This window comes from Phacochoerus africanus, chromosome 7 (genome assembly GCF_016906955.1).
Source record: "Phacochoerus africanus isolate WHEZ1 chromosome 7, ROS_Pafr_v1, whole genome shotgun sequence".
Classification (NCBI taxonomy): domain Eukaryota; kingdom Metazoa; phylum Chordata; class Mammalia; order Artiodactyla; family Suidae; genus Phacochoerus; species Phacochoerus africanus.
Genome location: NC_062550.1, coordinates 91,983,334 through 92,009,655, shown reverse-complemented (window position 1 = coordinate 92,009,655; position 26,322 = coordinate 91,983,334). Strand labels below are relative to the sequence as shown.

Sequence of the window (26,322 nt, the reverse complement as noted above, 5' to 3'; positions counted from 1 at the left end):
GATGACTTGGATAGATAGTTAGGAGAGCTCTTGCAATCCTATTCCTACCCTCAAGTCAAGCCAAAGTTTTGAGTGAGGTGCGCTAGGAATTTCTCTTCACCTGAAGTATTTTAACTGTTTTAACACTATAAAATCTGTAAGAGAACACAAAAGGGATATAAAGAATTTTACATTTATCATACATTTCCACTTTTGAGGACTTTTATTTCAAGATGAAAGAAATCTGGAAGACTTTTAAACGTCATTTTCACGTTGATGCTATCACTGTTCTAGTGGAACAATGAACACTGCTCCTGATCAAGTGAATTCGCATATCAGGACCCACCAAGTGGAGGCGGCTCCAGGGGCCCAGGCCACTTCACAAAACTAAACCTATCAGTCTGCACTGAAAGGAAACACCTATTGAGGAGACGTAATAATGCACACCAATCACAATTCTGCATCTCCAGTAAACTCACCTTCCCCCAGACCACAGCCTAACACGGAAACCCCCAACATCCTAGACAATAAAACCCCATTTCCTAGTGGCTGTTTCTAACACTCTATAAAACTCACTCTTGCCTAAAATTCCTCTGGAAGAGGGTTCTACTGCTTGTGAGCATGGTAATCTGCTGATTCATGGATAGTCTTCCCTTAAATAAGGGACGTCAAACTCATTACCAAGTTCTTTTAGCTTTGTCATTTGACGCTACCAAATAATTAATAATTTATGCTTAAAAAAAAAAAAGCAACTTGTAACAGAGAATATTTAAGATGAAATCAACTGGCCAAATTGATGGTGGAGAAAAGGAAACAATTTTAAAAGCTTAAAAAGTTTTAAGCTTTAAATTAATTGTACTAAACACACCTTATCTGGTGTCATCAGCACAGCTGACTCAGTTTTTATTCCAGACTGATGAATATTCACAAACATTCCTGAATCTAAAAGTCCTGCTGACCTGTAACAAATAAGTATAAATTTTAGCCTTAATTTCACTGGGAAGAAAAGCAATTAACCAGCTACTTAATCTATCTATTTATTTTTTGGTCGTTTTTACTATACCTTGCAGTTTCACTATCTGTTACAAAAGTTGGAGTTGCAGCTAAGGGACTTCGAAGGTCTTTTCGAATGTAGATTTTTTCTGTTGAAGCAGCACAGTTGGAAGATTTTTCTCTTGATACCTCAATGGGTTTTCTTTCACACTGAACAGCTACAAAAATGCATCAAATTTATATCACAAGGCAGAATTTATAGTCATTTATAAATGTAAGCATGAAACTGACAGAACACCTTAAATCAACTATAATAAAAAATTACAAATGAAATAAAATAAATGTAATCAAGCTCTAGGTCAGCAACACGGCTATCGGGAGACATGATCAACATAAATGAATTTCAAAGATAACCGTCCATCTTTAGAAATTATTTGCAAGTTCAAAAAAGTTGCTCCAAAATAGTAAAAATGGCCACTGTGCATCTCTTATTCTTTCTTCTCTCCCTGCCCTAACCATGGCAGAAAAATAGAAGAACTCCTATTTTTAAAAAACAGTTCGGATTTCCTGTCGTGGCGCAGTGGTTAACGAATCCGACTAGGAACCATGAGGTTGCGGGTTCGATCCCTGCCCTTGCTCAGTGGGTTAAGGATCCGGCCTTGCTGTGAGCTGTGGTGTAGGTCGCAGATGCGGCGCGGCTCGGATCCCACGTTGCTGTGGCTCTGGCGTAGGCCGGTGGCTACAGCTCCGATTGGACCCCTAGCCTGGGAACCTCCATGTGCCGCGGGTGCGGCCCAAAGAAATAGCAAAAAGACAAAAAAATAAAAAATAAAAACAGTTCACTGTCAAGGAGGAAAAACTCAAGTTAGGGGTCTTTTACTTAGTTATATAAGAGTATTAAAAAATGAAATAATATTTCACCAACTGAAAACAGTAGTAATAGAGAAACCACAAAAAGACTCAAGTTAGATCTTTTTTCAGTTAAGGACAGGGAGACTCTTGAGAAGTAATTCAATTGCTTGGTCTTCATTTATAAAATACAGGAATGTATTTCACTTAGAGCAATTTTATTTCACGATCCCTACTTAGGAGATAGTATCCTGTAGTTCTTCAATGTACATTTTCTAAGAAAAATGAAACAAAACTGCCAAGATTCAAATCCAAGTCCTGCCACTTATATTGCTGTGACCTTGAGCAAGTTACTAAATCTCCTATTCATTAAAATGACAAATGGAGTCACTGTAGTACTGAGAATTTTGTTTAGAGTAAGTTAATTCATATGCTATACACAGAGTAAAAGCATGAGAACTCAGTATCAGCTACTGTCGTTACCTTACTAAACAGTTGAGTAATTTAACCAAAAATTAAACTGGTATCTAGTTAGCTGTGCTTTTTTTCCCAATTATTACTGCGTTCAAACAAAAAATACATGCCTGGCATATAGGCACAACAAAGATTTGTTGAATGTATAACAAATACATACATATGCACATATTGCTACATTTTAGTTGGAAAACTTTAAATTAAAAACCATATATATTTGACATATCTTAAAATGTTGATTTTAACACACTTCTGAGTTTGCCTGAATTCTTAAAAGTATTTTCTCATTTAAAGCTAATACATACAGTCTTGTTTCATTCCAAATGCAATACATCTTTGTAACCTGCAGTATTGACAGCGATTTCGATGGTGTTTATTAATAATACAGTCCTTTGATCCTCGACATGAATAAACTAAATTTTTTCGGATACTTCTTTTAAAAAATCCTTTGCAGCCTTCACAAGTTACAGCTCCATAATGACGCCCTAAAGACAAAATGTTTCAGAAAACACAAGTCATATACTTCAGAACTGAAATAAGCCCATTTTTTTCCCTTCAAACAAATGAGATGAAACTGACATTTCTGAGTGTATGACATGAAACAGAAAATGAAACAACCTTATTCTCTAATAAAATATATTAAACAAGTTTGTTTTTTTTTTTTGGTCTTTTCTGGGGCCGCACCTGCAGCATATGGAGATTCCCAGGCTAGGGGTCTAATTGGAGCTGTAGCCACAGGCTTACAATGGAGCCACAGCAACTCGGGATCCGAGCTGCGTCTGCAACCTACACCACAGCTCAAGGCAATGCTGGATCCTTAACCCACTGAGCAAGGCCAGGGATAGAACACGTAACCTCACTGTTCCTTAGTCGGATTCATTAACCACTGAGCCACGAGGGGAACGCCAAGATGAGTTTTTTTAAGTTTCGTAATCTTAATAATGGCATGGAAAATTTGGTTAAGAAAAGAAACAAAATCACCATAACCTCATGATAAAACATAAAAGCTATTTTCACTTGTGAGATCACTAACCATAGTTCTGTAATAGTGCATAAAGCTACTGTATTTTGAAAACCATGCTTCAAAAAAAGGATATTAATGTCAGTTAGAACTTGAACTCTAATAATCCTTCCTCACTTTGAGTTTCACATTTTCTTTTTTTTTGCCACACCCATAGCATGCAGAAGTTTCTGGGCCAAGAATCAAATTACATACAGCAGCAATCCAAGACAATGAAGTGATAATGCTGGCTCCTTAAACTGTTGTGCCTGAATTCTTAAAAGTATAGTGAGTTCTGTTACAGCTTGATAAACCTATCATTTCACAAACCATTTCTTTTTTTCTTTTTTTTTGGCCGCACCTGTAGCATGCTGCGCCACAGCTATAACTAGAGCAATAGCAGTAACAACCCCAGATCCTTTGAGCCAGAAGGGAACTCTCACAAACCATTTCTTTGGCACATCTATTAACAAATTGCACATACTCTGGGAAAAGCGCTAGTGGAGGTTTTGGTAATGAAGCTACGGAAAAGAGCTGGGTCCTTAAACTTTCCCACTGACATTTGTGAATATATATGAATGAATATGGGTGTGTATTTCTGGCATGAAAGAATGATGACCACAACTAAAATGACATAACCTTGAGTACTAGAACTAGACATGGAGAAATGCCTGCTAAGTTATACAGAGCGTTACATAAAGGTTGACCAGAGCTTTTTCACCTTAATAATCTGTGACTCTGTATGCCTGGAATGAGGACAGGGCTCAAAAGGTAGTTAACAACCTAATGTTATGTTATTAAGGATTACAACGAAGTTTGAAGCAATTCCTTTGACAGAACTGGTTTCACATTCAGAAAAATTTCCACACGTTCAGCTTACTTACAAAAAATGAAACTGTCTTTCCTAATTCTTTGAAATATGCATTTTATGTCATTGCAAGATAAAATTAAACTGCATTAAAGTAAAAAACTTGTAGGTAAAGTTCCCATTGTGGCTCAGTGGGTTAAGAACCTGACTAGTATCCATGAACCATACAAATCCAATCCCTGACCTCACTCAGTGGCTTAAGGATCTGGCAGTGCTGCAAGCTATGGCACAGGTCACAGATGTGACTTGGATCCAGCTGCTGTGGCTGTGGTGCAGACTGGTAGCTCCAGCTCCAATCTGACCCCTAGCCTAGGAGCTTCCTTATGCTGCAGGTGTGGCACTGAAAAGAAAAACAAACAAACAAACAAACTTGTAGGTGAATAAAAAGCTGAGGGGAAAAAATTAGTTAAATTTCATAGACTACAAATATGAACCTTAAGAATGACATGCTCCTTTATTTTTCTTTTTGCTTTCAGTATAAGAAACATCGTCATAGTTATTTTAACAACACAACACATATAGGAGGTTATTTTTAAAGTTACCTGATGCTCTGTCTCCACATACTACGCAAAGATCAAAACCTTTATTTGGTCCTTGTTCTGAGGCAGAATTATCTGTTAAGAGCTAAAGTGGGGGAAAAACACAGTTTGCTGTTACTCAGTAATACTCTCATGTAAAAAACCAAAAGAACATTCAGTCAATCTTACTTTTTCATAAGTTATTCTGAAACTTTGACCTCTATTATTATGAATGTATCCATTAAACTATTCTTGATTTTTTTTTTTTTTTAAGGGCCATACCCACGGCACATGGAGGTTTCCAGGTTAGGGGTCCAGTCAGAGCTATAGCTGCTGGCTTACACCACAGCCACAGCAGCGAGGGATCCAAGCTGAGTGTGTGACCTACACCACAGCTCATGGCAATGCCGCATCCTTAACCCACCGAGCAAGGCCAGGGATCAAACCCACATCCTTATGGATACTAGTCAGGTTTGTTAACCACTGAGCCACGACGGGAATTCCTTAATTTTCTTTACATATAGATAAAAATTTCAATGCTATAAGCACAAAAAGAATACCTTTTAAATTTGTTCCATAGTAATTTGTTTCATAACAATTTCATTAAACAGTCTTCAACATAAATACATGACTTTTTTTTTTTTTAACTACATCTCACCCATTAAGTACTTATTCATATGAACACATCAAATTCTTGCAGCAGTTATCAGTTCTATCAGGACATTTGTCTTTGAGTAACTGAGAATATTTCCACATGGAATGACATGACTAAAATAAGCTCTAACAGCATTAAAAAAAAAAAAAAAACTCTAAATTTTTAAATAGAAAAGAAGTTATAAAGAAAAAATAAAGAAAAACTATGTTGAAGCATTTATTTATCTATCATTATGGAACATGATTCATAAACAAAGATATAAACTTGTCATTGAGCTGTCCAAGATTTGGGTTAGGTGAAGAGGTTGAGAGCATGGACTCTGGAGTCTGTTAATGATACCAAGTAGAGAGGACTAGTCAGGTGGCCTTGGGCAAGTAATTAACCCTCTTTAGTAGTAAGAGCTCATCACTAGGTACAGCTAATATAATACTGGCAAAGAAATAGGCGTTTCCTCTTTTAGGTTTATTCTTCAATTTTTTTGTTATTTTCTTCCAATCTTTTGAAAGGTAAACAAATTAAGTTCAAGCCAAAAAATGTGACATGGCATTTAGTAAATATCTAGCCCTGCTTTAAAATAGCCCACAGGGAGTTCCCTGGTGGGCCAGTGGTTAGGATTCTGTGCTTTCACTGCTTCTGCCCAGGGTCCAATCCCTGTTCTAGGAATGAGAGCCCACATCAAGCTGTAGCACAGAGCAGTCAAAAAAAAAAAAAAAAAAAAGAGTCCACAAATTAGCCCTCTTTTTTTCTTTCTTTCTTTCTTTTTTTTTTTGTCTTTTTGCTATTTCTTTGGGCCGCTCCCACGGCACATGGAGGTTTCCAGGCTAGGGGTCCAATCGGAGCTGTCGCCACCGGCCTACGCCAGAGCCACAGCAACTCGGGATCCGAGCCGTGTCTGCAACCTACACCACAGCTCACGGCAACGCCGGATCGTTAACCCACTGAGCAAGGGCAGGGACCGAACCCACAACCTCATGGTTCCTAGTCGGATTCGTTAACCGCTGCGCCACGATGGGAACTTCCTGACTTTTTCTTCTCTTATGGGTGTGAATGCCTTCAAGAGTAATTCTAATTAAAAAAAATTAACAGTCATTAAAATAGCCGCCCCTTATACTATGTTTCTCCTTATATCACCATAAAACTCAGTCTTCAATAAAAATTTAAAAAAACCTAAACAATTTCTGGTTTTAGATGTCCTCTGAAAACATCTATGACAGGCACCACTCCTTTCTTTATAGCACATCTATTGCAAATTATGCTAACCTTTTATCTGCTTTTATTCCTAAGAGCAGAAGAGACACTGAGAGCTTAACGGGCTTGCCCATATTATATCTTAGGCCACTAGACCAGAAATCAAATCCTCAGGCCAGAAGAATTCCATCCTATACCTGTTTCTCTTTCATCGTTCTTAGAGATAATCCATAAAGTAGGCAAAGTAGCAATATTATCTTTATTTTTTAAATAGAGAATTTTTTTTCAAAGAGAGTAACTTTACAGTGGAGAAATCTGATACACAATACTTCAGCCAGGTGACATGACCAGTCGTAAAACATGATGCTAGTAAGTACCCTTGATATGATGTGATGAGAATGGCACTTAACCTCTCTGATCCTCCACCCTGAAACGCACAACCCCAGTCTAGCCATGGGAGAAAAAAAAAACAAAAAAAACCAAAGTTGTACAGTGGGGCGCAAAATGACTCGTATACCTCAAAATGGCCACAGTCATCAAATGAAAGGAAAGTCTGAGAAAGTGTCACAGCTAAAAGGAGTCTGAGGAAACATGACAACTGAATGTTATGTGGTATCCTAGAACAAAAAAGGATGCTAGGTAAAAATTAGGGAAAGCTATGGATTTTAGCTAACATAGAAATACTACTAGTCCTTTAATTATAACAAATGAGGGAGTTCCCATCGTGGCGCAGTGGTTAACGAATCCGACTAGGAACCATGAGGTTGCGGGTTCGGTCCCTGCCCTTGCTCAGTGGGTTAACAATCCGGCGTTGCCATGAGCTGTGGTGTAGGTTGCAGACACGGCTCGGATCCCGAGTTGCTGTGGCTCTGGCGTAGGCCGGTGGCGACAGCTCCGATTCGACCCCTAGCCTGGAAACCTCCATGTGCCACGGGAGTGGCCCAAGAAATAGCAAAAAGACAAAAAAAAAAACAAAAAACAAACAAAAAAAATTATAACAAATGTATCATACTACTGTGAAATGTTAGTAATATGAGAAACTGTGCATTGGGAGGTTATATGGGAACTCTGTACTAAATGCTCAGTATTTCTGTAAATATAAAATTCTTGAAAAAACTCAAGTCTTTTAATTAAAAAAGTAAAGTAATTAAGGTATGGATAATGTTACACATTTTTCTAGTGACTTCTGTCTTTCTGATAAAATAACTTTATATATCCTACCCATTTTCTACCAGCTGTTTTTAAAAATACTATAAATTATGTAATTTGAAGGGTAATAGAATCTATTAGGATATACAGGCAAAATCTTCTATCTTATGAATCTGGAGTTTTTCAATTCTAAAAGGAACTTTCTTTGATTAGTTTTTCATCAGAAAATAGGAATCCAATTTTAAGTGGGCACCTCCCCACCCTCACCCCCAACTAAAGTCTGCAGAGGCAAACCTATGGATTCATTGTTAGACATATTCAATTACAGCAACCAGTAGTAAAAACAGCTACATAACCACAGGCACGCAGTGTACAAAAGCCTGAACTGGCTTTTCGAAGAATAATGTACAGCTAACAAAAATTAAAACAACGTACAGTTAATCTACACTACCGATGGATTCCAATGTTAAAGCCCACCATGGGATAGACTGCTTTCACTATCAGCGAAGAAGCAGACGACAACAGAAGATGCAAAATGACAAAGCTGGTAGCTACAGTATTGACTTTCTTGATTTTGCAGCTACCTGTTCAAGGTACAGGAAGCTTGGTTTTGGAAACTGCAGCTATTAGAATTCTGTACATGCTCCTGATCTGGAAGTTTCCTAACTGTACAGAAGCATAAGGTCACTTAGAAGCAAGTTCTGAAGCCTGCTCCAGTAGTTATTCTTGGAAACCTAGCTTACAACTGTTTCTTTAGGCTTTTTAACAGTTATTTGAGCTCTCTATATTCTTTATTAAGTCCCTTCCTGGCCAACCTAGACAGGGTATATTTTACTGCATGGCACTAAAAAACCAAAAAAACCCCCCCAAACCCCACCAAGTATATAGGTGTGTAGATGTGTGAAGATAAGTATAGTGGCTCAGAGGAGGGCAGTGGCTCACAGAGGAAGGCAGCACATAATTTTACGCTACGGAACATGTAGGACATAAAGTCCTAATATCAGGACTTGCTTTTTATTGTTTTCAAGGGTAAGATAAAAAGAAACTCTATTTACCTGGAGGTGTTGCGAAGACAAGTCAGGAGTTGTAAAAAATAACTGGTTGACACCTGCTGCATCCGGGCTTGTGAGGAAAACTTTTCCGGGAGTAGAGTCTGGCCTGGCCAGAATGACTTTGCTTGGGGTAGAGCCATCGGGATTTGTCAAAAGGAACGGCTTGCCTTGGGTACTATGATCAAGCGCTGTCACAATCTGGATTTTCTGGCCAGTTTGCTGCTCTGTAACAATCTAACACAATCATGTCATTAGTAATCGAGTAAAAAAAGTACTCAAGCCAACTTTTTTCTTTTCTAAGGACAATTTTCTCGTATCTTCAGCCTAGGTTAGACTAGAAAATCATCACATACGTACGTTCAATACAACACACAAACCTTTAATCTAGCAATTTTATTTCATGACATCCTATCTTGTGGAAATAAATGTGAAAATAAATGAAGGTACAACGTTAGAAAATCTGGATCTCACTATTTTGATTCCCTCCTTCCCCTTCCTTTCCACCTTCCATTTAGAAAAACATCAACTGGGTGCATTCTACCTGCCAAGCACCATTTGTTCTGGGTCCACGGACAGAGTAATAAGCTAAACAAAATTTTGGTTCTCATAAAGCTTTCATTTTAGTGAGGAAAGGCCGATAAAAACTAAACAAGCAAATGCCATTGTCAGGTGGTATTCACTGCTACAAAGTAAAATAAAGCAGGCTAAGGAGAGAGTTGTTGATGGAATTAGAGTGATGAGGAGAAGACATTTTTTGCGCAGACCTGAGTGAAGGAGCAGGCCAAGGCTTAGAACTAACTAGGGGAAGCATATCCCGGGTAGAGGAAGAAGGCTGTGGGGCGGGAAGAGTATGTTGGAAACACTGGAGGCAAGATGTCCAGCACGAGAGCTGTATGAGTGAAACAAAATGGAGGAGAGAAATCCACGGTAGGAGGTGGGATGTGAAAGACAACAGGGCCGGACTGAACAGGGCTTTGCAGGCTCCACAATGTCTGATTTCCTAGTGGCTGACGGGGACCCACTGGAGGGCTACATGGTAGAGAAGTGGCACCGTCTTGGGCAAAATGAGTTGTTCTAGATTTAGTGTGAAGACCAGACTATGAATGCTCAAGAACAGAATTAAAGGAGACCAGACAGGATGCTCTGCACGGTTCCTGGCAGCATCTGGGTATTGTACATGGGCAGAGATACAGACTGAGATAAGCACAGTAGCCACGTTAAGAGTGAAAAACGATTTAATTGAGATATTTTATGAAGGGAGAGGTGAGAAGACATGCTGATAGACTAGATACGGAATATGAGGAAAAAAAAGAGTCAAAGATGACTGAGAAATTTTGGTCTGAGCAACTGAAAGGACAGAACTGCCGTCTACTGAGATGGTGCAGAATGGGGAAGAGCAAGTTCTCGGATAAAAAGAAAAGGCCAGCACTGAGGGTTTTTGCTGTTGCTGAGCAAAGAATGCAGAATTAGAAAGTATATTAAAATTGATTTGTCTATCGGGCATTGTGAATCCTTTACTCATGAGAGACTTGGGAACATCATGCATTGTTCATTTGGGAAATACTGGTTCAATGAATTATGTACACCTTTTAAATGGCGACATATTTCATCATACACTATCACATGATACAGCCTCCAGAAAATTCTACCATATCCTTGCGAGAGAATGATAGTGAAAAGGCAAATAACATTTTAGTATTGTTATGAGAACGTTTTTGACCTTACTGACTCTCTGAAAAAATCCCTAGATGATACTTTGAAAACCTCTGGATTATGATACCTCTTATTAGGATAAAACTGTTTATTTCTTTGGCCGCCTCCCTAGCATGCAGAAGTTTCTGAGCCAGGGATAGAACCACAGTGACAACGCCAGATCCTTAACCTGCTGAGCCACCAGGGAACTCCAGGATATAACTTTTTTGTTTGTTTGTTTTGCTTTTTAGGGCTGTACCTGTGGCATAAGGAGGTTCCCAGGCTAGGGGTCCAGCTGCCAGCCTACACCACAGCTCATTGCAACGCCAGATCCTTAACCCACTGAGCGAGGCCAGGGTTCAAACCCGCAACCTCATGGTTCCTAGTCGGATTTGTTTCCAAAGCGCCACAATGGGAACTCCTGGGACCTGTTTTAAAAAACGAAGATCTGCCTCTTGACAAGGATCTCTTCTCAGTGGCCCATGGAGCCTCAGATGTCTCACCCTCCAGAAGCATTCCCTGACTGAATCCCTGCCCTCTACTACAACTCTTCATTAGTTTTTCTCTCTGTGCTCCCATCACACTCTACACAATTATCTTAACGCAGCACTTGCCACATGCTATTAGGATTATTCATCTTTCTCTCACTAGGTCAAAAAGAGCTTAAAAGTGAAGGCTATCTTTTATCTCTGTGCCACCAAAACTTAGTATTTACTACATTTGGTATAAATACGTTTGTGAGGCAGTGAACGAATGATAACCTCGACATACCTCTCCCATCTGTTGTTCAATAATTTGATGTGCAATTTCTTCTATGGTTGCCATGATTTAATTGCCAGAGTGTCCTGCCAAAAACAAAAAGACGCTTTTTCACATGTATGCCCATAAAACATATTCACCGAAGAACTTACAAAAGATATTTTATGATAGTTAGGATTTGCTGCAAAATAATCCAGTTGTATGGGTGGAGGTGGGAAGGAATAAACAAAAGAGTGGCCATGTGCTGACAATTATCAAAGACTGATGAAGTTTACATAGGGGTTCATAAAACGAATCTCTTTGCTTTCATAAAATTTGAAATGTCTATTAAAAAAAAGTATTCAATACCAAACAATTTCACTTTTCGAAGATACTGAAGCCTAAACCATAGAACTCTGAAACAGATTAGGAGTAATTTATTAACATGGGCAACCCAGACTGTAAACAAACACATCACTACAGCCATTTAACACACTTTTTAGTCACTATATTGTAAAAACTGACAAAATAATTGTATTCATTCAGAGGACTAGAGGATTTCTCCAGGATTTTGTGGCTGTTCTTCTTTAGTGGCAATTACTTACATGTTAAGATTAATTTGAATTTAATGTAAAATTGTCTTCAAATGGAATTGAGAGCCAGTAAGATTAATGGGTTGACGTCAACTTTTGTTTTTTCTCTAAATCAGGTTATTAAGAATAAAAATATTATTTCTGGCTTTATATTACATACTACATGCAATAAATTCACTAATATTCTGTAATTAATAGTAACTGTCAAATTGTCTGAATTGTTTTTCAGTTATTTTTAAAACCTTGAATGTTTCAATTACTTATGCTAAACGCAATATACAATATTTTGTTTAATTATTCAACTATTTCCCACTAGATTGAAAAGTAGTGGCCTCAACCTCTCGGAAACCAACCAAGGAGACAGCTACTCTCTGGGCCTGTGTGCTTGGGATTCCTGATGGCAGTGGTGGGGGCCCTCCCAGACTCTGAGCCCTACCTTGAAGGATAACATAAGTTCAAAACGGAATAGCTCTACTGGCCCACCCAGTGCAGTCCCAGAAATCCCACAGCCTTCATTCACTTCATCCCATCTGTGTCCCCTTCAGTCCAAGCCGGCAGCACTTCTGCTGGCGTGACTTCCCCAAAATCTTGTTGCCTCCCAAGGGGGTCCAAGACATCACATAAGAGTCCTCCCCAGATCTCTCCAGGATAACTCCGTCTTTATTCCTAGCTTCTATTGAGACTGCTGACTGGATTCATAAATCTCACACAACCTCTTTAGTAAATGCTTGTCCAGTCACACTCTGGAGAGCCTCTCCAGAACAGCTTTCTTACCTTCATTTATTTATTTACTTATTTTTTTGCACTATGGATAACAGGCTGAGTATTCTTCAGATCTTCATATTCTGGTTCCATTTCTCTTCAGTCTTTCTCCCCCCTCAAGGAGAAGGGAGGATTTATTACTTGCAGCAAGTAAGAACAGCAGGGATCTTTCCCAAAGCTGTCTCCTCTCTTATGTTACTATAAGCAGTAAGGAGAAACTAGGCTATGTCTTAGAAATGTCCTCAAATAAATACCCAAGTTCATCACTTACTAACTCTACCTTCCACAAACTACTAGACTACAACAGGGCCAAATTCTTCGCTACTTTATAACACAATGTGCCTTTTCTCCAGTTTCCAATAAGATGCTCCTCATTTCCATCTGAGACCTCAATGGAACACCTTTTTTTTTAATGGTTCCACTCGTGGCACATGGAAGTTCCTGGGCCAGGGATTGAATCGGAGCTGCAGCTATGATACCACAGCTGTGGCCAATGCTGGTTCCTTTATCCCACTGCACTGGGCTGGTGATGAAACCCGTGCCTCTGCTGTGACCCAAGGCACTGCATGCAGCTGGATTCTTGATAGGGATTGCACTGAATCTGTAGATTGCTTTGGGTAGTATGGTTATTTTTGCAACATTAATTTTTTCCAATCCAGGAGCATGGACTACCTTTCCATTTCTTTACATCTTTAATGTCCTTGATTAATGTCTTATAGTTCTAAGCATATACGTCTTTCACCTCCTTGGTCAGGTGTATTCCCAGGTATTTGATTTTTGGGGGTGCAATTTTAAAAGGTATTGTATTTTTATATTCCTTTTCTACTATTTCATGGTTAGTACACAGAAATGCGACTGATTTCTGAATGTTAATCTTATATCCTGCTACTCTGCTGAATCTGTTGATCTGTTCAAGCAGTTTTTGCCTTGAGTCCTTAGGGTTTTCTATATATAGTATCATGACATCTGCATACAGTGACGGTTTTACCTCTTCTCTTCCTATCTGGATGCCCTTTATTTCTTTTGTCAGATTGCTATGGCTAGGACTTCCAGTACTATGTTGAATAACAGTGGTGAGCATGGGCATCCTTGTCTTGTTCCAGATTTTAGTGGGAAGGCTCTCAGCTTTTCTCCTTTGAAGATTATATTGGCTGTGGGTTTGTCATAATTGGCTTTTATTATGTCAAGGTATGGTCCTTCTATACCCACTTTGGTAAGAGTTTTGATCATAAATGGATACTGGACTTTGTCAAATGCTTTTTCTGCCTCTATTGAGATGATCATGTGGTTTTTGACTTTTCTTTTGTTAATATGGTGTATGACGTTGATTGATTTGCATATGTTGAACCATCCTTGTGAATCTGGAATGAATCCCATATGGTCGTGGTGTATGCTCTTTTTTATACGTTGTTGGATTCGGTTGGCTAAAATTTTGTTGAGGATTTTTGTGTCTGTATTCATCAAAGATATTTGCAGCTAAGTTCTTAATCCACTGTGCCAAAGTGGGAACTCCAGGAGTACCTTAATGTTCATATTCCTACCAGCATTCTGTTATGATGATATATATATATATATATATATATATATATATATATATATATTAAGGTGAGCAGCTTTTTCTACAGCTCTCTTCTTCGATTTCTGAATCCTCACCAGAATCACCTGTGACATCCATATTTCTACCATTAATGTCTTCAAGGCAACCTAAGCCTTTTCTTTTTTTTTTTTTTTGTCTTTTTCTTGTTGTTGTTGTTGCTATTTCTTGGGCCGCTCCCGCGGCATATGGAGGTTCCCAGGCTAGGGGTCGAATCGGAGCTGTAGCTGCCAGCCTACGCCAGAGCCACAGCAACGCGGGATCCGAGCCGCGTCTGCAACCTAAACCCCAGCTCACGGCAACGCCGGATCGTTAACCCACTGAGCAAGGGCAGGGACTGAACCCGCAACCTCATGGTTCCTAGTCGGATTCGTTAACCACTGTGCCACGACAGGAACTCCCAACCTAAGCCTTTTCATAGCAAGCATCTCAAAACTCTCCCAGCCTCTACCCATTTCCCAGTTCCAAATTTTTAGATATTTATTACAGCACACCCCACTTCCCAGTACCAAAGTCTGTATTGATTTCCTAGGGCTGACATAACAAAGTAACACAGGCTGGGCAGTTTATTTTATTTTTTACTTTTTTTTGGGGGGGGGGGTCTTTTTAGAGCCACACCAGCGACACATGGAGGTTCTCAGGCTAGTGGATGAATCAGAGCTACAGCTGCTGGCCTACGCCAGAGTCACAGAAACTCGGGATCTGAGCCGCATCTGCGACCTACACCACAGCTCACAGCAACGCCAGATCCTTAACCCACTGAGTGAAACCACAACCTCACGGTTCCTGGCCGGATTTGTTTCTGCTGCGCCACGATGGGAACTCCTATTTGATTTTTGAGGGCCGCACCTGTGGCATGTGGACGTTCTCAGGATAGGGGCTGAATCAGAGCTACAGCTGCCGGCCTACACCACAGACAGAGCAACACCAGAGTCGAGCCGAGTCTGTGACCTACACCATAGCTCACGGCAATACTGCATCCTTCCCACTGATCGAGGCCAGGGATTCAACCCACGTCCTCATGAATGCTAGTTAGGTTTATCACCACTGAGCCACAAAGGGAACTCCAAGGCTGGGTAGTTTAAACAACAAAAATTAAGTTCCTCGTAATTCTGGAGGCTAGCAGTCTGAACAAGCTGTCAGCTGGGTTGGTTTCCTCTGAGACTTATCTCCCTGGCTGCAGACGGACAGCTTTCCTGTCTTCACATGTCTTTCCCTGTCTGTGTCTGTGCTGTAATCCCCTCTTCTTACAGGCACAAGAGTCAGATTTAACTCAGTTACCTCTTTAAAGGCCTCACCTGCAAACACTCACATTTTGAGATATTAGGGGTTAGGACTTCAACATAGAAAATACAGGGGTGGGGGGAGAGACAATTCAGCCCATAACACCTAGGCATAAATCGAATAAGAAATGTGTAAGACCTATGGAAAGGAAGCTTTAAAATGTGACCTAGGGAAAGGAAAAACTACCTGGAAGAACACACAAGAAGTTGGCTACAGTGACTACCTTTGGGGAAAAGAACTGGAAATTTGGCAACAGAGATGGGATGGAGACATATTTTTCACTGAATAAGTATTTGTTTCTTTTAAATTTTAATTACATGTATTACTATACAAATTAATTAAAAATACAAAAAAGGCTTTATTTTTTAGTCTTTTTGCCTTTTCTAGGGCCGCACCCGTGGCATATGGAAGTTCCCAAGCTAGGGGTCTAATTGGAGCTGTAGCCGCTGGCCTACACCACAGCCATAGCAACACGGGATCCTTAACCCTTTGAGCGAGGCCAGGGATTGAACCCACAACCTCATGGTTTCTAGTCAGATTCGTTAACCACTGCGCCACGACGGGGACTCTGCAAAAAAGACTTTAAAGAAAAAAAAAAAAAAAGAAAAAAAAGAAAAAAAAAAAGAAGGAGTTCCCGTCGTGGCGCAGTGGTTAACGAATCCGACTAGGAACCATGAGGTTGCGGGTTCGGTCCCTGCCCTTGCTCAGTGGGTTAACGATCCGGCGTTGCCATGAGCTGTGGTGTAGGTTGCAGACGCGGCTCGGATCCCGCGTTGCTGTGGCTCTGGTGTAGGCCGGTGGCTGCAGCTCCGATTCGACCCCTAGCCTGGGAACCTCCATATGCCACGGGAGCGGCCCAAGAAATAGCAACAACAACAACAACAACAATAACAACAAAAAGACAAAAAAAAAAAAAAAAGACTTTAAAGAGAAGGAATCTTTCCCAGAAACCTCGAAATCAACACCAGTGTTATGAATACACAAGACTCTAAGAAGTTACTTCATGATGAAAACTAACTATTTTATATATTATTGTCTGATTACTTGTAAGTATGAATAGGAATGCCCAAACGCAAATCTCAATATTATTTCATAAGCTAACGATTACACTAAAGTCAACTATTAATTTATTCAAAGTATGAGGACATAAAGTTTAACTGCGTATTTTGACATAAGCAATGCTACAGTTAACATGATACTACTGAATCTAAATGTTCATATTCTTGGAGTAGTAATCTTTAGTACTGAATTCAAGGATATTCGGATTTTTTTTTTCCTTTTTAGGAGGAAAAGAGCAGGAAACTGCGATGGATTCTTAACCTATTTAAGAATAGGTTAAGCTATTCTTTTTCTTTTTTTTTTTTTGCCTTTTCTAGGGCTGCACCCGCGGCATATGGAGGTTCCCAGGCTAGGGGTCGAATCAGAGCTGTAGCCACCGGCCTAGGCCACTGCCACAGCAACATGGGATCCCAGCTGCATCTGCGACCTACACCACAGCTCAAGGCAACGCCGGATCCTTAACCCACTGAGCAAGGCCAGGGATCGAACCGGCTACCTCATGGTTCCTAGTAGGATTCGTTAACCACTGCACCATGACGGGAACTCCAGGTTAACCTATTTTTAATCTAACCGTACAAACTCCTTAGAGAACCTGACTAAAGCTACAAATTCTCAGAAGAACATGCACATACACATATCTGGTGGATTCTTTTCTATGATCAAACATAAATTTTCTCCTTCTCTATATATACCTGCAGTATTGCAGTATTCTAGAGCCCTTATCTCATGTTTTACAGGTTCATATAATCTGAACTGGTTAGCAAAAGAACATGCAAGGAAAAATTTTAGATTATTTAATCAGTGATCACATATCTCAATTTGTTTTGAGCAAAACAGAAACAAAAGAAATCTGGGAAACAAAATTAAAACAGAAGGGGAGACTAAAAACAACCCTTCCCCTTTGGATCCCTCTCCCATCATCAAATGGACTTTCCACTGCACCCTCAAACTACCATATCCTACCTGTGAGGTCTATTAGGTGTCTAAGCCACCTCATCAATTCACCTTAAGATTCAAGTTTAGGAAGGCAGAAACACAGTAATATAAAGGCAAATGCACACTCCTGTTTCCATCATCACTCAATTCTCTCACTACACTATCCAGGAATATAGTACATATTTATATGTAAACAGAACCATGAAATAATTCAAATACATCACACAATGTTCATTTCAAAAGCTGTTCACCATTTACAAAAAAAAAAAATGGTAAACTATCTAAATTAATTACAAATCCTATCCAAATATACTGTTTTCCTAAAATTTAGAAACTTCCAGAGGATGGTATTATTCCCTCTGACAGATAAAAATATTAGCAAAAGGAAAATGATGAAAAATTGGTATTTGGAATGAAAGCAGGCATTTATGAGAATGCATTGGGATAAAAGCTCAACTACTGCTGGTTTAAGACAAAAAACCAAAAACACAGCGGGGGGAGCAGGTGGGGGGAGGACAAGGGAACAGGAGAAAACACGCTGCTGGACCTTGGGAGATACGAGCTAGAGTTTCTGATGCTCTGCGAAATCGCCTATCTGTATTCTCAGCTTCTCCCTATGTGACTACTGTTTTTGACTTTGTAGAAAAGTACCAGGACAGCAAAAGTAGTCTCCTCTAATTCCACTCTAAAAACCTTCATAATGAATTCTGATTGGCCCAGCACAGGTCATGTCATCTCCGAATCATACTGCAGGGGGGACAGGAAGAGGGAAAGGAAGGTTAACATAATGGGCAGCTCTGGTTTAGGAAGGCCTGTTTTCTGAACTCTGTATGGGGACTAGCACAGACATGGCTACTGGTATAAGCATAAGCCAGGAGCCACTTCCATCTGTGACCAACTGATATATACTACAGCGTACTACACTACACTACACTACACGATAGTGTGCTCCTGATTACACACAACTCTTCAACCACGGGTCCACGCAACACTACTAAGCTACTCAAAAAATTTAATTCAGCATTATCTCCAATTTTCTTATTGTCAGGTGGAAAAAGCCCCACAAAGAAGAGGAAAACAAACCTTATTCTTATAAAATACTATACCAAGAAATCCATTTTTGGCTACTTCCAGATCAAGGTCCTTCTAATTTCTTGATTTGTGCACTCCACAATAAATAACAAACTTAGTTTTACAGTTATATTGTTTTAAATAACCTCGAAAATTTCTAGAGAATTCACAAGTTAAAATTAATGTTGATGAGTTTTTTCCCAGACATATCAAACACACCCAAAACTTTTTTTTTTTTTGTCTTTTTGCTATTTCTTTGGGCCGCTCCTGCGGCATATGGAGGTTCCCAGGCTAGGGGTCCAATCGGAGCTGTCGCCACTGGCCTACGCCAGAGCCACAGCAACGCGGGATCTGAGCCGGGTCTGCAACCTACACCACAGTTCACGGCAAGGCCGGATCCTTAACCCACTGAGCAAGGGCAGGGACCGAACCCGCAACCTCATGGTTCCTAGTCGGATTCGTTAACCACTGCGCCACGACGGGAACTCTTTTTTTTTTTTTTTTTTTCAAAAACTTTTTTTTAAAGTTAGTACAAAGGCATAAGGAGTGAAGACAAGGTAAGCCTGGCCATCCTCAGTATTAAGAATTTGACAGCTGGCATCTAAAGGACTGGGGACTGTTGTATTTCTCATGAAACAAAAGATATTTGGAGTTATCAGATACCCTGATGTACTGATTAACAGAATCTTCTTGATGGACAAGGACTACTGCCAGAGTTTGAAGATAATCAAATTAGTTTTGGGTTACCAGTCCAGATTTTATGCCCAGTTGTAAAGGAAAGAGAGGTTCATGACGAGGAATTCATTAAAAGGAAAAGGGATATACAGTCTTTAATAGTTTTCTCAAGAAAATTAATTATTTTTTCTTAGGCCATGCCTGTGGCATGTGGAAGTTCCCAGGCCAGGGATCAAAACCACGCCGTAATGGTGCCCTGAGCTGCAGCAGTGACCACACTGGATCCTTAACCTGGTGAGCTACAAGAGAACCTCTGAAGAAAATGAAAAGGCATCGCTGTTTTTAAAGATAAGGTATTTTAAAAATAGGCAAATAAAAAAAAGGCAAATGAGCATGAAACTGCGAATCCTGTATATACACGTAGAACAACAATCCTGTATGTAGATCTCAAGGACGCTGCTGATGCTGCAGTCTTCTGAACAGGCCACTTCATTTTCTCCCACATGAAAAACTCTTCCGTTGAGATCCATTTAAGCCAATTATATCATAGTTTTAATGACTCATCATTAACTCCTGTTCCAATTTCATTGCTCATTGAAGATTCTGACACCGTTGTCCCTTTCCTGCAATTCACACAGGTGACTTCAGTGTCCACGAGGATAACCTCAACTGTAACCAATCTAGTCTCCCAGTTTCTTGACCTCAAAGTCCAATGACATTCACCCAATTGCTGCTTCAATATTGTGCTACCAGACTGCTCTATCATACATTTAATATTTCAGCTCTGAATATTCTTCAAATAGTAAACCTCACATTCTAGCCACGAGCACTACCTGCAATTCCTTGAATTTACTATGTTGCTTCATATGTCCATGTTTTTGCTAGTGGCAAATGAATGCCAGGGAATCACCAGGAAAACATGTTTGTTTCCCAAAGCTAAACTGCACTAAAAAAACTGAGGAAAAATGACCATTCTTTACCTGTTGCTGATGGAAGTCTAAACTGTTGTACTCTTTCTAGAAAAGTAATTTGCCAGTGTCCATCAAGAGCCTTAAAAATGTTCATACTTGGTCCAATAGTTCATTCAATACTCTTCCATCCAAGAGTGCTTACTACGGGCCAGGCATTTTTCTAAATGTTAAGGATACAGGCGGGAGTACTAAAACAAACTTCCTGTAAAATTTATGTTTTGGTGTGGTAAAAGAGATAATAAACAAATAAAATGAACAATACCAACAAATGGTAAAATGATAAAATGCGGAAATATAACGCAGGTACCAGTGACAGAAAATGCTAGGGGATGGTGGGTATGTGTGCAATTTTTAGTAAGTCAGAGATAGTCTTACCGAGAAGGTAGCATTTTAGCAAAGGCAAAGGACAAAGATTTGCGCACACACACACACAAAAAATCTCTTTAAAATCATGTATAAGAAAATTGTTTAATGATATAGAGAAAATGTTTATGACAAATTAAAAGCAAAGATTAATAAGCAAAACTTTATTTACAATTGATTTTAACTATGCAAAACATGGAAGGACTAAAAACAAACATTCTCAAATATTAATGATGATTTTTCAAGTAGAAATTTATGGGTCACTTATTTTGTTTATGCCTTTTGAAAAGTAGCATTCCTTCAGCCGTAGCCCACTGCATCTTGTGTTCATTTACCTTCTAAAGCATCCTGCTGTTATCTACATAGATGATAAAAGACCGAAGCTTTCCAATAGGCTAATTTGTTCAACGACCCTCTAGCATTTAACAGGGCCTAGTATTCATATCTGAACTCAGCAGGGTTTTTTGGGTTTTTTTTTTTTTTTTTTTTGGTTTCTAGGGCCACACCTGCGGCATATGGAGGTTCCCAGGCCAGGGGTCGAATCAGAGCTACAGCTGCCGGCCTACACCACAGCCACAGCAGCACCAGATCCAATCTGCGCCTGCGATCTACACCAGGGCTCGCAGCAATGTTGGATCCTTAACCCACTGAGCAAGGCCAGAGATTGAACCGCAACCTCATGGTTCCTAGTCAGATTTGTTTCCACTGAGCCACGATGGGAACTCCTGAACTCGGTAAGTTATTTACTGAAACATCAGGTGCTGTGAGACTACAGGACTTGACAGTGAACAAGACAGAAAAGATCTCTGCCTCATGGAGCTTATATTTTAGTGAGAAAACAGATGTTTAAAAATGACCATGTACTAAATGCTATGATGCAAGCTGGGAAGGAGTGACACAGAGAAAAACAGAGAAATCTAGGGAGGGGGTTTATTCAGGTAGAAAGTAGAGTGTCCCAGATCTCAAGTCAATAAATCAAACTTGCAATCACATTTTTACTATTTACTAAACGTATGACTATATGTCAGTCACTTAACTTGATAGCCTTACTGAGAAGGCATTTTAGCAAAGACAAAGAAGAAAGATTTGTGCCAAAAAAAGCCTCTTTAAGGAGTTCCCGTCAAGGCACAGCGGAAACGAATCTGACCAGGAACCATGAGTTTGAGGGTTCCATCCCTGGCCTCGCTCAGTGGATAAGGATCTGGCATTGCCATGAACTGTGATGTAGGTTGCAGACACAGCTCGGATCTGGCATTGCTGTGGCTGTGGTGTAGGCCGGCGGCTACAGCTCCAATTGGACCCCTAGCCTGGGAACCTCCATATGCCGCGGGTGCGGCCCTAGAAAAGGCAAAAAGACAAAAAAACCGAAAAACAAAAAACCTCTTTAAAACCATACACTTAATGATGAAGAGAGAATGCTTATGACAAACTAAATGAAAAGATTAATAAGCAAAATTTTATTTATAACTGATTTTAACTATGCAAAACATGGAAGGACTAAAAACAAACATTCTCAAATGTTTGCTCATAGGTGAAGGAGATTCAGTTAAGTGAAAATATCTATATCAACGGGTAGCAAAGCATCTCTTGCAAGTAAGAGGTATTTCCTGAAAGTTAGCTGAGTAACTAACTTTCTTGAGTAAAGAAAGTGCTCAAGAGATGAGCAATAGGTCAGAATCACCACTCTGGAGAGGGAGGGTCTGTCAAAACCTTATGGAAGAGACATGAGACAGGCACTGAAGGCTCAGTATTTTTACCAACCTGAGGGACAAAGCCAAAAAGCAGGAGGATGCTGCCTTTACTACTCTAGGGCTACTTAATATACAGAGGACATACAATCCTACATTTTTGGCTCCGGTTTTTCTTTTTTTCACATTTACCTTGATCTCATTCCTACATATCTTCCCCAGAGAAAAAAGTATATTGTCAATGAGCCCCAGCTTGGATTAAATCCCTGGTCTGGGACCTTCCATATGCTGTGGGTGCGGCCATTTGAAAAAAAAAAAAAAAGGGCCATCTTTCTTCCATTCAGATTCAAAATTTGAAGTCTGTGCTCTATGACTTTATCAAGTATAGTTCATTTTCTTGTTGTGTGTATGTGTCTTTTCAGGGCCAAACCCTCAACATATGGCTTATCTGAATTCCCAGGCGAGGGGTCAGGTAGCTATAGCCTGTCCCTAGCCTGAGAACTGATCCGAGCCATGTCTGCAAACTATACTGCATCTCAGAGCAACGCCAGATCCTCAGCCCACTCATCGGGGCCAGGGATGGAACCAGCATCCTCAGGGATACCAGCTAGGTTGTTACTGCTGAGCCACAATGGGAACTCCCATATACAGTTCCCACCCGTCCCATTTCCATCCACCAACTGCAGAATGCTGCCACCCAAAGCAGGATTTTGCAAACTTCCTGTTGTGAGTCACTTATGGATGGGAAAATACAAATTTTCTTAAAAAAAAGTAAATTAAGGAGTTCTCTTGGAGTTCCTACTGTGGCTCAGCAGGTTAAGAACATGCCACAGTGTTCGTGAGGATCCCTGGCCTCGCTCACTGGGTTAAGGATCAGGCATTGCTGCAGGCTGAGGCTGGGCTGCAGATGCTGCTCGGATCTGGTATGTCTGTGGCTGTGGTGTAGGCGTGCAGCTACAGCTCTGATTCAACTCCTGGCCAGGGAACTTCCATAGAGCAGGTGCAGCCAGTGGGAGGAGGAAATTAAAATAGAAAACACTGCATCAGGTACAGTGAGGGTTAAGAACAGCTTTGTGAAGACGTTTCAATTTAATCTGTGTGTATGTGTGTGTATGTGTTGAGGTTGAGCTATGATGCAAAATTTATTTTTCTGTGGGGCAGTCAAAAAAAGCTTGAAAATAGATTTTAAGACAAGGATTCTTTTTTTTTTCTGGTGGGATGGGTCACACATCCCTTTGAAAATCTGACGGAAGTTAAGGTTTCCCTCACCAGAAAACAAGTTTATGTTCATTCACACTACAAATGATGGTACATGCTGAATTTCAAGGGGTTCATAAAACCTTCTGTGGTCAGTCCAAGGATTTTTCAAGTTAAGAATCCTTTGAGTATAATTTCAGCTACTGCCAGAATTGAGTTTACTGGATGAATATTTACTTTACACAACTCCGTGTGTACGAAAATACCCTACAAGGCAAGAATCACCTTTGTGTCAGCATATGTGACCAAGAGCAAGGTCTTGAGATGCTTAAAAAACTGAAATACATCCTTATGCTCCCGCTTCAGAACTGTGAGTGCCTCTTTAATGGTCAAAGAATAAAGTTTCAGCCCTTCTGGATTTTTTTCAATATTTCCTAAGTCCCTATAACATGCCTGCCATTGCAGACACAAAGGAGCATCCTTTAAAGCCTGTCTTCCTCATCTTCTCATTTTTAACTCCTACCAGTCCCAAGGGGCCTCTGTTCAGGACAAAGTGGAATGTTCTTATTCCCAAATATACAATTCCAAGCTCCTCCTCCTGCATTTAAATTCCCTCGACCTTTAAAACTCAGTTCTAATGTTTTTGTTTGTTTTTAACTCAATCTTTCTAGATGGATACAGCATTTATTGTGCATACTAAGGTTAACTAGGATTCAAGAAGAGATTTCTCTTTTACTTCTCATATAGCATGCAAAATTTTATGTAAAAGTACATTTTTTAGGGACAGTCCATGGCTTTCATAAAAGATCTTAAGAGGCTGGAGAGGGTCCTTTATGGCTCAAAAAAGGTATAATTATATACACTATTCATCCTTTATTACATGCAGTTTCTTTTTTCTATTCTCCACGGGTAGGAAGTATATTCCTTGTGTACAAGACCCACAGATAGTAGCTACTCTGGAAATGTTTGCCGCCTTTGATTTGTGCTCCCTCAAAACCCGCCCTAAAAAGACGGAAATGCCCCTACAAAGAATGATGAAAATGTATCTCATGTGATCCACTTTTTAAAAATAATTAACAGAAATATTTCTTTTAGATCTACCAAAGTGACACACAAGCAAAAGCTAAAAACAATCACTGTGTACCAACCAACAGCGCAGCAGGCATTGTTCAAAAACCTCAAAGTCGAAGGTCTATTTACAAGTTCCGGAGGCACAAAACCCCAAAGGCCTTAATTTCAAGCCCTTTTGCTTCTCCTTTCCAGTTCGCATTATTTTTTAAACAGGTGACCTATTTGGTGAAGGTTACGAGACAACCTGGCAACATTTACCATTCAACAAACGCTATTTGCAGGAGTTGGAGGTAGTTTCTTAACAAAAGAGCTCCAGGAAGCGTGGACATGCCCATTTCAGGGAAGACCCTCGGCCGATCCATTCTTTCGCAAAAGATACAGATCCAAAGGCAGCGGCCACTCCCGCCCCATCCGTTCTTAAGTTGAAAGCGTTATTCCGTCTGCCCTGGGTGAGCACGAGAATTAGGTAAGAGGCCCGCGCGGGGAAAGGGATCCGGGCCTCGGCTCGCGCCCACGAGTGGCCAGGTGGACCCCGCAGCGTCCCGCCGGCGCTCGAGCCCACGCTGCATCCCGGGCCCGGCGGCGGTGGCGCTCGACTCCCCAAGGCAGGGGAAGCGGCGGCGGCGCCGAGACGGAAGCTTTTCCTGTAGGTGAAAGGTCAGAGGCGCCGCGGGAGAGGCTGCCGTGCGCGCCCAGCCGCTCGCGGACTCCCTCTCGCGCCCGCCACTCCGGCCCCTCTTTGGGCTCCGGGCCCCGTGCCCGGCCCTGGCTACGGCCTCGTCCTCTCTCGGAGCCCCGCACAGTCGGCCTCGCCGCTCCGGCCGCTGTCCGCGCTCCCAGCCCGCCCCGAGCAGCGCGGCGCTGCCAGAGGGCGAGTTCCGCCGGCCGAAGCCGCAGGCTGTTGCGGGAACTGGGGACGCAGCCGTTGGCAGTTGGGAGGAAAGGACCTCCCCGTGCCCTACGCCCCCCGTCCCGGGCGCGGCTACGGCCGCTTTTTTCCTCACCGGCTCTTACTGGCGCTTCTCTGCCGAGCTACGTTCCCCGGGCGTAGACCGGACAGTCCCACTGCGGCGGCTGCTGTGGGGTGGGGGTGGGGGGGGCCTCCGGGAAGAGGCAGGTTGGAGAAAACTAAGGGGGAAGGGTTTTAAAAAGTGGGGGCAGGAAGCTTTCGGGGTTTGTGTATTTGGGGGGGGGGTCAGAGTTCGCGACCCCTCCCTCGGCTCCTTGTTGCGCGCTCCCGCCCGCGCCTGCGCATTAGTGGCGAGAGGAGGTCGTGACGTTCCCTGGGTGGATGAGAGAACCCAGCCTCTGAAAAGTTGGCTGCCCCCTATCGGGTAGGAGGGAGACTGCACCGCCAGAGCCCTATGGGCACTTTTAGAAGCCGCTTGTGCTTAGCGTCGTTTGCAGAAGGTGGTAAAGGAAGATCCGATTTTGGCAAAAATAAATGACCGAATCAGTTTTATGACAGTTCTGTTTCTAACTTGTGGGAATCTGGCTCTGTTAACAGACTTTCTCTTACCTTAGACTAAAAGGTTTATTAGAAGAGTAACAAAATAGGGTACATCCCAATAAAATATTTTAAATTACCTTAAATAAAACAAGCTGGGGTATAATCCTGTATGTGGCGAAGTCTTACTTAGTCAACTCTTGTGAATAAATAGGTTTAATGGCCAAACGGAGCTAGTGATTATATTCTAAATCATTTAGAATGTAATCTTCCTAAGACTGGCTTTAGTCTGTTTTGTTCAGCGGTCTGTTTCCAAGCTTATAGGACAGTGCTTAAAGGGCAATAAACATTTGCGAAAAGAAGAGGCACTGACGGAGCATCACATTCTTTTTTTTTTTTTTTTTTAATGGCCACACCCCTGGCATATGGCAGTTCCCAGGCTAGGAATTGCAGCTG

The 26,322-nt window shown here is 41.0% G+C and overlaps 1 protein-coding gene across 3 annotated transcripts in view; it reads right to left on the bottom strand.

Annotated features, from left to right (window-relative positions):
• The window catches only part of NR2C1 (nuclear receptor subfamily 2 group C member 1), a 48,174-nt gene extending 22,501 nt beyond the window's left edge, over positions 1–25,673 (bottom strand). For all 3 annotated transcript variants that reach the window (XM_047788264.1, XM_047788265.1, XM_047788266.1), the window contains exons 1-7: positions 25,424–25,673; positions 11,189–11,262; positions 8,729–8,959; positions 4,706–4,787; positions 2,601–2,780; positions 1,043–1,190; positions 848–938 (exon numbers count right to left, since the gene is read on the bottom strand). In XM_047788264.1, coding sequence (XP_047644220.1) covers positions 848–938; positions 1,043–1,190; positions 2,601–2,780; positions 4,706–4,787; positions 8,729–8,959; positions 11,189–11,242 — 786 coding nt within the window. In that variant the 5' untranslated portion in view covers positions 11,243–11,262; positions 25,424–25,673. The remainder of the gene's footprint in view (positions 1–847; positions 939–1,042; positions 1,191–2,600; positions 2,781–4,705; positions 4,788–8,728; positions 8,960–11,188; positions 11,263–25,423) is intronic.
• Positions 25,674–26,322: the final 649 nt, after the last annotated feature.